The following is a 14,259-nucleotide window of genomic DNA, read 5'->3' as shown; positions in this document are numbered from 1 at the left end:
ATGTCACAGAAAGATATTATTTATATCAATGGTAATATGTGGATACCAATATTCTTTACATTTTCTTAAAAGTTTCTAGAATTCTACAAAATACTGCACCAAGGAAAACTCTGAAAGGAATACATAATATTCTTAGGATACAAAGTGTCATTCAAGATTATAACAAGAAAAAAAGTTTTTGCACAATCTTTACTTCGGGTACCACTGGATCATTAAAATAAGTATACACTGCTAACAAGAGACAGATTTGGTCCTCAAATTTTACTACAGTACTATCGCTAATACTTTACTCACCTATATATAACCTCGTTTTGAAACTGGCTGCAGACACTGCACTGACCCGGTGTCTGTTTTGAGGGACACACACAGTCCTGAAGACTCAGAACAATCTCTCCAGAAAGATAGTTGTTATATTGTATAGAAAGTTCTCGAAGAAATTTAAACAGAAGTTCTCCTAAAATAAAATGGATGGGGATGGAGGGAAAGGGAGAAGGGCAGAGGGGAAAAAATGACTTTTATTTAGGAGAACAAAAGAAAGAAGAAGTCATAGAAAATTATTTTAAGTGAGATAACAGAGGAACAAACTGGTATGACTTTAAAGTAACATAAAAATATCCACTGCTTACCCCCATGACGGAGATCTGTGTCTATCTCTGTGGGTTCCAGGTTAAAAATGACAAGAACGCCAGTCAAAGTAAAATTTCGCTGATCCTTCCAGAATCTACTCTTGTTATGGGCATTGCAATGACAAGAGGCAGAAGTCATCCAATACTGACACTTAAAAAAAAACAAAACAGTCATCAACTTTCAAAAACAAGAAATCTCTTGTTATAAGACACAGTGTCTTGACAGATGACCAACTGTTTCTTACAAGGTGTTATAGGTAAGGTATACCTTAGTTTCAAAAGATAATAACATGCTTTTGGGTATAAAAAAATGATGGACACTTGCTCCATCATTAACAGGACAAGTGTACTGAGTAGTTTTTCCAGTAAAATAATGGAAGTGCACTGATCCATTTATACTCTCTGGCCAGGAATAGGTGAATATCCTAGAACTATTAGCACTTTGGGGGTGATGAGGTTGTAGCATTCCTGACACAGGGATCCAGGCAAGTGCTTCCATTTGCCAGCCAATCATTTCCAACAATATTAACTGACAGAAGAGGGTTTCAAAGGAAGAACATTTTTCAAGTGTGCTGAAGCACTGTATAGTTTGGAAAACTTCGCTCTTCAAGAAATCAAAAAAATCCAGCTTTTCCCTGTATATCTAGAACTTTCATAGAAGTTTTATTAACTGGAGTATATATGTAAATATTTTAAAATTTCTTTAACAATGTGACTGTAAAGTATGTTGACAGATTTTGCCTTCACTTTCATTACATAAGCCAGAAGTTGAACCTCAATCTAAGGTTTATCATGTTCCAGATTCCATGCTGTTTTGGTCTGAGGAATATTCTAAGATCACTGGAAACAGGTCTCTATTTTCAAACGAATTCCTTTCATTATGATGTACTTTTTAAAAAAAAAGTCACTATTTTAAAGGTCATCCCTGAAATCAAATTCAATTCATCAAACTGAATGATCAAAACAAATTCATCAAGGCAGCAGGGGGGAACGGATGTTATAAGATACACTCATGAAAAAACAGGTAGAGTTTAGTTATGAAAAAGAGGCATTAACTGGCCCACAGAAAGTTCTAACATGATTGTGGCCTGTTTGATTTAGCCAATTAAGATACATTTTTAAAAATAAAAGATGCATAATTATCTCTTCCACATCATGGGGGTTAGAAGTGCAATGTCCTTGTGATGTGGAAAATCCATGTAAAATATTTTGGCCCTCTCTTTGTACCAGAGAAGAAGCCTGATTTTTTTTTCCTTCTTTTATGGGGTGTGTACAGTACCTTATTGTAAAATTTGGGTTGATATACAATATTATACATATATTTTATGCATTTTTGAGTTTCTAAACTTTTTCTGTGTCATCTGCTGACCTTCCATGTGTTGTCTGTGGCTTCTACAAAACAGCCCCCAAACTCGTATTTAATTTCTTACACTGACCTGTGATACATCAAAATTGTGATGGGGAAGCTGTGATGTGAAAGGCATAAATGTACACACTGACTCAAAGTCAAGCAAAAAAGTTAACTAAGATTACTCCATAAAAAAAAAAATCTAGATCCTCATTTACATATGCTAAAGCTTATGTTAATGAAACCCACATAAAATATAGAAAAACAGTACAGGGAAACACCTTTTTAAAAATAGATTTATGTAATATTTCCATAAATATAGGAACACTTTATATTTACAGATTACACTCCAACTTTAAGTCTCTGATAAACTCAAAAACACAAATTAAGTTTAGCAATAATTCGAGGAAAGGGAAAGTGAATCATGTTATCAGCAGATATTTTAAATCTCCTTCATAAATAATTTAATGCTAATTCTGAACTATTTTTTCAAAGATTTCCAAATTTCAGAAATTTTATATGCTTTTGGACAAATTGTTTACTAAATTATTAAAAGTATGCAAATAATTAAATAGGTAATTGTTTAAATCCTAAGGAAAACTTCAGTAGTCCATTTTGATTTACGTAGGTAGACAGCCTTATAGAGGACTTACATAAGAGCTTTTACGAAATATATCAGCAAATTTCCCCAATATACTAGTTTAAAAGTTTAATAACATAAAATACACTAGGTATAACAGTCCTAAAATCATAAAATTATCTATTTTTTCAGCACCTCAATCTTGATTTGACTCAATCTCACCTTACCTCTGATGCAAGTTTATCACAAACATAGCAGTAGCACTGACCACACATATCTGAATTTTGCTTAACAGGAATACATGTCTCACTCTCTGTTCGTCTGAAATCAATACAAAATCAGAGTTAGTGACAAAAGTTAAGGAAATATACCATATTGGTTTGAATGTTATAATCTCCCACTCATCCCAAATTTGGCAAATATAAAACCTAACCATGGTCTATAATTATGTTTATTAACAGAATGTTAGTGAAAGTGAAGAGAATAATGATAAAACATCAACATTTTCACTTGAACCAAAATGTAAAAAAATAATTATATGTAGCTTTTTTCCAATGGATAATTACATATTTTTTTTCCTTTCAAAAGAAATAAGTAATAAGACAGTAATGGAACACCTAAGTTGTACTTGATAAATTCAGGTCACTTAGGCCCAGGTCAATTGCAATCTTGAGTTCTTGAAAGAATTGGCAGATATGAATGCTAAGTGACCATCAGTGATTTGTGAAAGATCATAAGTAACAGCAAGGTTCTGCAGGACTGGAGAAGAGCAACTGGCCTGTTTCCAAAAGAGAGCAAAGAATAAACATAATGTACAAACTATGGTTGAGTGAGCTTGCCTTGGATTCCTGGAAAAATTATGGAACATAAAAAGATGATTAACATCCAGAAATGGAAGCAATGATGCAGGGAGACAGAACAGCCTCAAGAAAGAATAGATCATACAGATTAACCTTATTTCTTTTTTGACAGGATTACAAAATTAGGAGGTCAGTGGAATGCTGTCAACAGTTTAACTCAATTTTAGCAAAATATCTGATAAAACACCTCATGTTTAAGATGTGGATGAGAATAATTAGGTGGATTATGGAAGAGTTGAAAGGCTGGACTCAAAGAGCAGGCATTAATATTTTCTGATGGAGTATCATAGGGATCTGTGCTTGACCCTCTGCCTCACCGCATTTAACATTTTCACCAATGACTTGGGTCAAAGAAACCTCCTTTTTCACATTTGTGAGAATTCAAATCTGGGAAAGAGATAGTGATCCACAAAAGATCTTGATAGCCTAGCACATTAGGTTGAATCTAATAAGATGAAATTGAATAGGGATAAGCACCAAGCCTTACACCTAGGTTAGAAAAAAAAAAAACTTCACAAGTACAAGACAAGGAATAGTTAGTTTGTCTGAAAAAAATTCAAGGTTTTTAGTGGGCTACAAGTTCAAAATGAGCCAAGAGTATGATATGACAGATAAAAATGTTGACACGATGTTTTATTTCTTTGAGAGGCAGAGCTTCCAGGAGTAAGGAGCAATATTCTCAGAGCTTAATACAGTATCTGGGACACAGACATGTTCTACACTCTTTCATGGCCAGACCTCCTCTGGAGTACTGTGTTCAATTCCAGACAACAAAGTTTGTAAAAGCCACCAACAGGCTGGAGAATAATCAGGGGCAGCCAACCAGAATGGTGATGGCCCTTGAGTTCATGCAGTATGTAAGTTGTTTGCTGTCTAGAGAGGAGAAGACTGGAAAGGAAGAAAAGAGGGGGTAGTTATATGGTAGCCACCTTCAAGCACTTTAAAAGCTGTCATGTGACAGAGGGATTAGACTTGTTATACTCAATTTCGGGAAACAGAACAAGGAACAACGGGTGGAAGTTGCAAAGAGACAATTTTAGGCATGATATCAGGAAAAACCTCCTAGGAATTAGAACCATCCCTTGGCTGCCTTGGGAAATATTATGTTCCCCATCATTGTGGGTCTCCCAGCAAAGGCTAGATCACTTATCTGGCATGTTGTAGAAGGCTACTGAGGTCTCTTCCAGTTCGGAAACTGGTTTTCTTGAGATCTCATTTGAGAGGTGTAGCTTTTAAAAAAGTTTTGAATTTATGCAGACAAATCTCATCATGACAATTTCTATATAACAAAAAGATTCCTAGGACAAAGCTGATGGCTCACTCATTTCAAAATATATGTGATACAACAAATGAATTTGAATAGATCCTTGAATTAAATGTAATAGGATAAAATCAATTAGCAGAATTGGATAATTGGATAAAATAGTATAAATATAATAGGATAAATCCAATTAGTAGAAGCTTCACTTTTTTCATTTAGAAAGTTAGATAATAATAGTTAAAAAAAAAAAGACACAAAAAAATTGTAAAAAAAATGGGTAGCTTCAAGTTAAACACACTTGAATTATTATTCTCCATAAGTTAAAATGTTTTGATTCATATCCCAAAAGTAATGTTTATCCAGAAAGGAAAGGTAAATTCAGTTAGATTTTACTGTTTGATGTGATTTGAACAGTTCGTTTGAGAATGCCAGTTGAAATAAACTCTAAAACATAAGTTTTAGTCAGTTAAGTGGGGCATTTCATATTGAAATGGTCCACTAACATGTGTACAAGCAAATGCAAGTAGACCTTGATACTTTATAGGATGTCTTAGTTAACTTGAAGACAAGGTTTTCATAAAATTGGTCAGAATGAAAGTATTTTCCCTTATGTATTGCTGTCACGGGGAAAAAAACATACTCAAAGGGGTGTGTCATACAGTCATGTCTTGCATGTGGCATCACCATCCCTTGTTTACAGAAAGTAACTACTAGTTCAGATTCCTCATCCACGATCTCTTCAGATTTCTTCTGCTCTAGATCAGAGTTTTCTGAAAGAAAAAAAAAAGGTGGGGGAGGGAAGAGAGAGATAAAGTAAAATTTATTTTTTTTAATTAGAAGGAAAGGATAAAATCCTATTTTTTCCTTTAAATTGATAAAAAAAACTCCACTAATCTAGATCTAGAGAAATATTTCAAATATGGGGTAAGGAAAAATATCCCAAACACATAAAACTAAATAAATGATAGAAACTTGAGTTCTACTCTCAGAATCTGTAATAATTATCATCACTTTAATAATTTATCCCTGCCCTTAGGTTAAACAGTTGCTTTGGTTATAGCTTGATGGTTTACAGAAGCAGGATTCTCATGGGGTGGTTAACAAGAGATATAGAGTAATATTTTGCAGTCAATTCAATATAAAGTGATCTCTCTATAGTGCTTTTTTATTTTTTGCTACTTCCCCATCACAACCAAAACCCCAAGTCAACATAGTACAAAACAGAGTACTGGCCTGGGACTTTTGAGTCCATTATACCAGTTAGCTAAGCTATGTAACTGAGTAAGGCACTTCACAAAACTTGTTTCCTTATCTGCAAAATGAGGTTTGACTAGATAATCTCTAATGATCAACAGTAAAATTCTTTGATTCATATTCTTCTATTCTAGGTTCATTCTCTCTTTGAGGTCATTTTTTGAACCCCTTTTTCATCTAATCTAAAAAAATCAAGACCTGTCAATAAAAAGGTCTGCTTCTTACCCCAATTCCACAGGTATCAGTTTTAAATAACTCACACCTGGAATACTGCAATAATTTATATTCTTGTTGGTCTTTCCCCCTTCAGTTTACACTGTGTCAATACTTCCTACATAGGAACGGCTCCCAGAATAGTCTTCCTGAAGTATCAGTTTTCACTATGTCACTTTGCTGATTCTATAACATTTCCCTATGATAGTTCCAAATTCTCAGTCTGAGATTCAAGATCTTCCATCAACCTGATTCCATTTTTCCTTCCGTACAGAGATTTCTAGTCTTAGTCATGCTGGTTTTCTAGTGCTTTTCTTCCCCCAAACAAAACAAACTAGCTTATTCCTGTTTCTGCTTAGAATATGCCATAAAAATCACAGTTAGCATTTACATAGGACTTTGAGGTTTGTAGAATGCTTTACATATATTAGCTTCTCTATCATCATCATCATCTGTATTCTTCCTCTACTTTTTCCGTATCAATTAATAACCTTCTGCTCCCCTTCAGTAATTCCATCCCCACAGGAAATTCTCGTCCATGATGGTTTACTGCTCCTTGTTTAAGGATCCTAGTGTAAAAGCTAGAAAAGACTTGAGACAGATGAACTACTGGATGTGGAAACTGATCCATAATACTTATTAATCTGTACTTCTAGGTAAGTTGCTAATAAAAGGATCTTTCTGTGTTTTTTTGTGTTATGCCCAACTAGTCTGTATGTGGTCTGAGTTTAGACTGGTATTACAACTATTTATTTTTTCTTCCTACTCCACACCAAATCATACTTAGTGGAGAAGATGCAATTGCTACTGTCGATTGAGGACTTCACAAATTATTTAAACCACAGGAAGACTGATGAGTAATTTCATGGTATGAAGTCCGCAAGTATATCCAGCCAAAGACCCTCCTGAGTATAAACCTACATGGAGGGTTAGATGAAGAGATCCAGGCCCAGATTTGTTAACATTTTATCCAAGGTCACACAGGGTGTAAATAGTAGTGCTGGGATTTGAACTCAGGTCTTTTACTTCTCACTGTTTAAAATAAACTGATACAGGGGAAAGGAATTGGAAAGGAAGAGAAAACAGAAGACAAGGCTGGTTTGGGGGCTGCATGTGTTATCAGTGTACATTGAAATCTGAAAGAAACTTAAAAAAAATACAGTACATACCCGAAGATTCAATCAACACAACAGAATTCCCCAGGGTGGCTTCAGTGTCTGTCTCATCGTCACTAATCAGAATCACGCTCCCTTCACTGTCTTCTCTCTCAGGTCCCATGGTGTCTAATTCCAAAATAAGCGCATCTGATTAAGGTTTGGATCAAAAGAAAGAATGGAGACTCAAAGAACAACTCTCCCAACACAGAAGGTGTTAGGCTCTCAAAAGGAGGCTACTTATTGTCTCCTGCACACATCACAAGCTTTCCAAACTCTCTGCCTTTTGCTGATACCATGCACAACACCTGGAAAGCATTTCCTCCATTTCTGTATGTTTAATTTTCCAAGGGCCTAGCTTTAAATGCCACCTCCTCCAGAAAACCTGCCTTGACCCTTTCCCACCCAAATGCGCCTTCCTTCCTTCTTTCCTGGGATCTCCCTATAGCACTGTGTTCATATCTTTCCTCTGTACTCATTCTTCCAGCTTTCTCACTCTGTTTTTCTCATATATCTGTGTATACACACACACACACACACACACACACACACACACACACACACACACACACACACACATCTTCCTTCTATCCCTCCCCCATCTCTAGACTGTAAGCTTTGAAAGGCTAAGAGACTGTGTTTTTAAGATCTTTGAATCTTCCACCATCCCCTAGCACAGAATACCATTTGGAGAGGATTAAACATATTTTTAAATTGATAGGTATAAAACTAGTCATTAATGCCAATGGAAAGGCAAATAAAGAATCATAAACTAAGTTTAGAAAACAAAGGCTCTTTAAATATCACTTGTTCAGAACTAGTACTTTTCTGTGAACATCTTCATGAGCAGCTTTTACTATTTTAGGGAAAAGGGGAAAAAAATGATTCTAAGTTTTCATTTTCACCTTTTGAGACTCAGTCCTCAAAGACAGCTTCAATCTCCATTCAGAAAATCACTTCCTATTGGCCAAGACCCCTAGGGCAAGCAGGAAGGAAACAGATGACAACCTACACCTACCTCCAGAAGAAAACAGGCCATGTGAGAGTGTGTTTTTCTCTTAAGAATTACCTAAGGAAGCTATATGTAATGTCTAGTCATTAAAACAGACATTTATTAAGTGCTTACTATGTACAATAGAGTGTGCAAGGCATTCAACAATAAGATTTGGTTGCTGTCCTCAAGTACCTTGTGCTAAGTTCACTACAGGAGAGGTCACAGCTTTATAACACAAAATATAAATATACAGAAAGAATATATAATATTATGAGGTCTGATTAGGAAGGTGGTTTCACTGGTGGTGAAAAGGATACTAACAGATAAAGATGAAAGATTAGAAGAGAAAGAAAAGTAGGTATTTTAGTACTGTGAAGAATACAAACAAAGGCACAGAGGTGGAAACTGTGGAACATGTCCAGAGAAGAGTCAGTTTGCTCAAGTGTAAAGGAAGAAATACCTTAATGGTTTCTAATTAGTGAAGCACTTGGACTAGCCCCTGAGAGAAGGGAAGGAGAGCAATCATTCAAGATTTTTTTGGGGGGTGGGGGAAGGACTGGGGGAAGAATGAGTCCAATTTAAAGACAAGGGACAATATAAGCAAAGTCAAAGAAATGGATGGGGATGAAGAAAATGGAGGAGCGAGGGAGAAAGGAAGGATAAAAAATAATCCAATTTGGTTGGAACTTGAAAAAAAATAGCAGAAGCAGAGGCTGGAAAGGTAGATTAAGTTCTAAAATCAGATTTTACTTGATTTGGCAGGCAATGAGGAACTACTGAAAATTTTTATATAGAAGACTAACTTATTAGAATGACTCATATTGGAGTCTATTTAAAAAACAATTAGAGCCTAAGTTAGTGTAGTTGCTGTATTCACAGAAGGAGAAAGAAGTAAAGGATAATATGAAAGCAGAATTGACAGGATTTGGGAAGAGTCAAAGATGACTGAGCTTTCAAGCCCACGGTGACCAGAAAGCGAAGTGCCATCAGCACAAACAGAGATGTTAGGGGAATAAGACTTAACAGAAGAGCCAACAATGTGGAATTCACTTCTGGACATATTGACTGTGAGTAGCAGTAACACATCCAGGTGGAGATCTAGGTATTTAACAAGTGCTAGAAATACAGGAATGGCTCTCTGAAGAGGGAATGGGTGGTGATACAAATTTGGGAGTTGTTTAAACACAAATGAAATTGTCTCTTCTCATTTTCCTCATATTAGGGTTAATGGTCTTTCAGTTTCTTCTGCCAGTCAATTCATGACCCTCAAGTCAACAAGCATTTATTAGGTGCCTACTGTGTGCCAGCCACTGTGCTAAAGTAAGCACTGGGGATTCAAAGAAAGGCACAACAAAGAAAAAACCCAATTCCTACTTATAAGAAGGTTACAGTCTAAATGGGGTGACAACATGCAAATCACTATGTACAAGAAGATATCTGAAAAGGATAAATCAGAGACAATCACAGAAGGAAGGCAGCAGCATTAGAGGAAATTGGGAAAGGTTTCTTGAAAGTGAGATTTTAATTGGGAATGGAAGAAAGCAAGGAGACAGCCAAAGAGGAGGGAGTGAATCCCAAGCATTGGGAAGAGCCAGTGAAAATGATATCAGGACATGGAGTTGTTTTTAGGGAACAGTGAGCAAGCCAGTATTATCCCTCCTTTAACCACAGGTACTCAACCCAAGGCTCTGGGCCCCAGGCCCTCTTATTTTTTTCTTGGTCAACTTATCAGTTCCTTGGGAATCAATTATCATCTTGATAATACAGGGATCACATATCTAGGTATTCAGCCCCCATTTCTCTTCTGCAGAACAGACCCTATCTATTCAATTGACTGCTGGACATATACATTTGCATGTTCCTTTCGGCACCTCAAATTCATGTATCCAAAATAAACCCCTCACTATCTTGCCTTCTTCAAACTTTTGCTATTTCTGTTGAGGTTGCCAACATCCTTCCAGTCACCTAGGTTTGCAGACTTGGAATTATTCTCAATTCCTACCTCTTCTTCAGTTCCCATGCTGACTAGATGCTAACTCTTGCTTGATTATATCCTTACACCTCTCCCCTTTCCCCTTCTCAGAGGGCTACTATCCTCATTCACAAAGTAAGAAACTGAGACTCAGAGAAAGAAACTGACCTATCCACAATTAAAATGATAGCGCTAAGTGGCAGATTTGAACCAATGCCCTTTGATGCTAGACTAAGTAACAAGCATTTATTAAGCACCTACTGTGTGCTAGGTGCTAGAAATACAAAGAAAAACAAAACAGTTCCTCTCCTGTTGGAGAAGACAACATATACAGATACCGACACATACAAAGGTAACCCTGGAGGGAGCAACAATCAGCAGAAGGGACAGTTAAAAGCCTTTTGCATGGAGAGAAGGGGACATACAAGAGATGTTATAGAGATAGAAATAACAAGATGTGGCAACTGACTGGATATGTGGAAGTGTCTGAGGGTGAAGAATCAAGGATGACACTGAAAGTAGAACCTGGGTGACTAGAAGTATGGTGATGCCTTTGATATAATACAGAAAACTAGGAAGGAACTGAAGGGACGGAAAAATGGTGAACATGAAGAACAAGGTTAGCTGTCATAAGACAAAGGAAAAGAGGGAATGATGAAAAATTATGATCACATAAAAGAATTCTGGAGTTTGTAGACACTGAAATGGAACACTTATGGTGATGGCAAGTTCAAGGACAGGACTACCTCTCCATGTTAACTAACCTGGAGTGGAAGAAAAGGTCATGAGAATTGAGTATACTGAAGAACTGCGAAATAAGCATATCTGAGGAACCATATGTATGTATGCTGAAGTCCCCCAGAATGAGGATGGGAGCTGAGGAGGAAAGACTAAGCCAGGCACTTAACTCACGGAAGAAAGGAGGAGGCATTCCCCAGAGGGCAAAATAGAAGCAGCAGGGTATCTAGGGTGGACTGGGAGTTGGGGAGATAGGGTACAGATGTGGTCTTGATACCTAACTCAGGGAGAATCAAAAGAGAAAAATAAAACTATTGACCAATATCCCTAATGAACACTGAGGTAAAAATGTTAAATAAAAAATTGGCAGAGGCTACAATACTACAAAAATGACACTATTTTATATATGGAGTTGGTTCAATATTAGGAAAATGACAAATATAATTAATTGTATTAATTTAAAAAATGACAAACATAATGACAATATTAATATTTGCAGAAGATTCTGAGGAAATACGAAGTTAGCCTTTTGGGTAAGATCAAATTTACATCTAAAACCAAGAGTTAGCATTATATATATTATGAGGATAAACCAGAATTCTTTCTGCAGAGTATATTAAGGATGTTTGTTCTCATCACTTGTAGCTTACACAGAAGAACTAGAAATGCTAGGTATAGCACCAAGATAAGAAAAAGAAAGTGAAGGAAAAAGCATAAGTAAAGAAGAAACAAAATTATCACTTTTTTGCAGATCATGTGATAGCATTCTTACCCTATAGTCAACTAAAACTTATTTGAAACAATAACTTCAACAAACTTGCAGAATATAAAATAAACACGTATAAATCATCAGCACTTCTATATAATACCAATTAACCCTCATGGGAAGAGGCAGAAAGAGAAATTACATTTAAAACTAATTGCAGAACGTATAAAAATATTTGGGAGCCTGCTCACCAAGAAGCATTTAAATACAGCTACCAATACTTATTTTCAGAGATGGACAAACCTCAATAATTGGAGAAACATTAACTGCTCATGTTAAGCCAATGTAATGAAAATGAAAACAGTAACTAAATTAATTTACTTACTTAGTGCCATATTAATCAAACTCCTCTCAGTTTCAATCTTTTCTGGTCACTGGCTTCTCTACTACTTACAGAAATGCCCAGGTTTCCTTTTATCCTTTAAAAAAACTGTCAATTAACTGCTATTGCCTCAAGTTATAGTTTATTATGTCTTTTATTAAATTTTAAAAAATCGTCCTACATGTAACAAACAGGCAACTCCCAACACAAAGAACCAGGGTTCTATATAAACCTATGACTTTGTATTTTTAAGTATATTAAACAAATAACAAAACTGCCCTGTTTGTATCTTTCCGAATTTTTTTCTTCTGTTCATTGAACATTTCACTGATGCTTCTTTTATATTTATTTCTGAATCTTTATCACTCCTCACTAGCCCACCTCTCTCCTTATACCAAATTAAGCAGTCAAAGCAAAGCACATCAACACACAGGATATGTCACCCTGTACCTCTTCCTCCATTTCACAATTAAATTCACCGATACATGTTATTTTCATGTGTTCACCTGCCATTCACTTCTCAAACCTTTGCAATTTAGCTTTAAATCCTGCTGTTGCTATTTAATTGCTTTTCAGACTTTCTTGGCAAAGATGTTAGAGAGTTTTGTTATTTTTTCTCCAGCTCATTTTACAGACGAGGAAACTGAGGCAAACAGGGACCTCGCAAAGATCAGTCTTGCTAACTGCAGGCTCAGAGCTCTCTATCCACTGCCCCACCAGCTTTCAGCGCTACCACTTGATGAACGCCAAGGTTACAACAATCTCCAATGGCTTTTCCCCCCAGACATTATTCAATTTAACGTCTCTACAGCTTCCGATACTGTCAACCATCCCCTCTTTTCCGGTAAATCCTACTTTCCCGGAGCTGGCAACGCTCTCCTGCTTCTCACCCTCCCTTCCCGACAATTCTTTAATCATCTTTTCCTTTCTCTCTCGACTCTTTCCTTTGGTTATCATTCACCATTATTTTAACGGCTTCGTCATTTCTATGCTAAGGTCTCCTAGATCTATCTAATCTATCTCTCTATCTAGCTCTAATCGGACCAACATCGCCAACTGCAGGACCAGCATCTCCAATTAGGCATCTAAAAACCCCCCACTTTTCTCTCCCAAGTCGTCCCTCTACCTCAAATTCTCCCAATTTTGTTGAGGGCCCCACCATGCTCCAGTCATCTTTGGGATTATTCTTTAACCTTCCTCCACTCTCACTTCCCCACGTTCCATCAGTCGTCATGAGTGGTTAATTCTACCCTCACAACAGCTCTTGGACCATCCCACTTCCACTCGAGCTCGGGTCCCGCATTACTGCCCGGGGTAACCGGTGTCCCCACTTCCTGCCCCATGCTGCCAAACTACAGGTCTGACTACGTCCGTGCCCCGCTCAGACCTTCCGGGATTCCTAGCGCTTCCCGCATTATGTGTCCGATGACACCGGGCCACGCCAGCTTCCGCCTCCCACTCACCTGCCTCCTCTCTCGTCGGCTGGCCCCCAGGCTCGACCGGCGCGGGGCAGCGGGGACAGCCGGGGCTCTCAGGCCGGAGGCGCAGGCCCGGAGGGGAGCCGCGAGGTTACGGCGCCGCCGGAGGGACGCCCTCCCGGTCCTCGCCGCCCTGGCGGGTCTGAGGGGGTCACCCCTTCGGCCTCCGCCCTTTTCTTTTATCCTCGGCCCCGGTCGGCCTCTTCCTCGCCTCCGATACCTTCAAGGTAGTTAAACCACCACACTCCCGCAACTTTCAATTCCCGCGGCACTGGCGGTCTTCCGCCGTCAACCGTCACTTCCGGCAGGGGGCGTGGCCCGACAGAGCCGGAGGCGTGGCCCCACAGAGCGCGGGGCGCGCGCACGGGACTCCGCCCACTCGGAGCGAGAGGGCCCCTCACTCGCCCTGAGTCGACGCTCTCCGCGGCCATTTTGAATCCTGGCAAAGGCGGGCAGGGTAGGCGCAGAAGCAGCCGTCGTCTTCGTCGCTCGGGCGGCCATTTTGCATTTGGGTAGGGTCGCCTTCCTCCTCCCCTTCGAGTCCCCGGGCCTCCGCGAAGTCGTTTCTGTAGGATGGAAAATCCTATATAGCCTGTTGATTTAGGCTTGGTGATTCCAGCCAACGGCGGTGAGAGGACGGGCCCTGGACTGCCGGACTGCCTTGGGTGGGCCCAGGAGGCTACCGGGACCCAC

General features: G+C 38.3%; 1 protein-coding gene across 7 annotated transcripts in view; it reads right to left on the bottom strand.

The window, feature by feature from the left end:
- The window catches only part of LOC140499473 (uncharacterized), a 56,493-nt gene extending 42,662 nt beyond the window's left edge, over positions 1–13,831 (bottom strand). For 2 of the 7 annotated variants that reach the window (XM_072600939.1, XM_072600978.1), the window contains exons 1-6: positions 13,552–13,829; positions 7,312–7,425; positions 5,316–5,445; positions 2,782–2,875; positions 627–777; positions 295–454 (exon numbers count right to left, since the gene is read on the bottom strand). In XM_072600939.1, coding sequence (XP_072457040.1) covers positions 295–454; positions 627–777; positions 2,782–2,875; positions 5,316–5,445; positions 7,312–7,420 — 644 coding nt within the window. In that variant the 5' untranslated portion in view covers positions 7,421–7,425; positions 13,552–13,829. Of the gene's footprint in view, positions 1–294; positions 455–626; positions 778–2,781; positions 2,876–5,315; positions 5,446–7,311; positions 7,426–8,201; positions 8,386–13,214; positions 13,484–13,551 lie in introns of those variants that run through there. The other 5 variants (XM_072600988.1, XM_072600970.1, XM_072600948.1 and 2 more) reach the window with 5 other exon arrangements.
- Positions 13,832–14,259: the final 428 nt, after the last annotated feature.

The sequence above is a fragment of the Notamacropus eugenii genome, chromosome 1 (genome assembly GCF_028372415.1).
Source record: "Notamacropus eugenii isolate mMacEug1 chromosome 1, mMacEug1.pri_v2, whole genome shotgun sequence".
In the NCBI taxonomy this organism is placed as follows: Eukaryota; Metazoa; Chordata; class Mammalia; order Diprotodontia; family Macropodidae; genus Notamacropus; species Notamacropus eugenii.
Note: the sequence above shows the minus strand (reverse complement) of the source record. Positions and strands in the feature narration are given on the sequence as shown.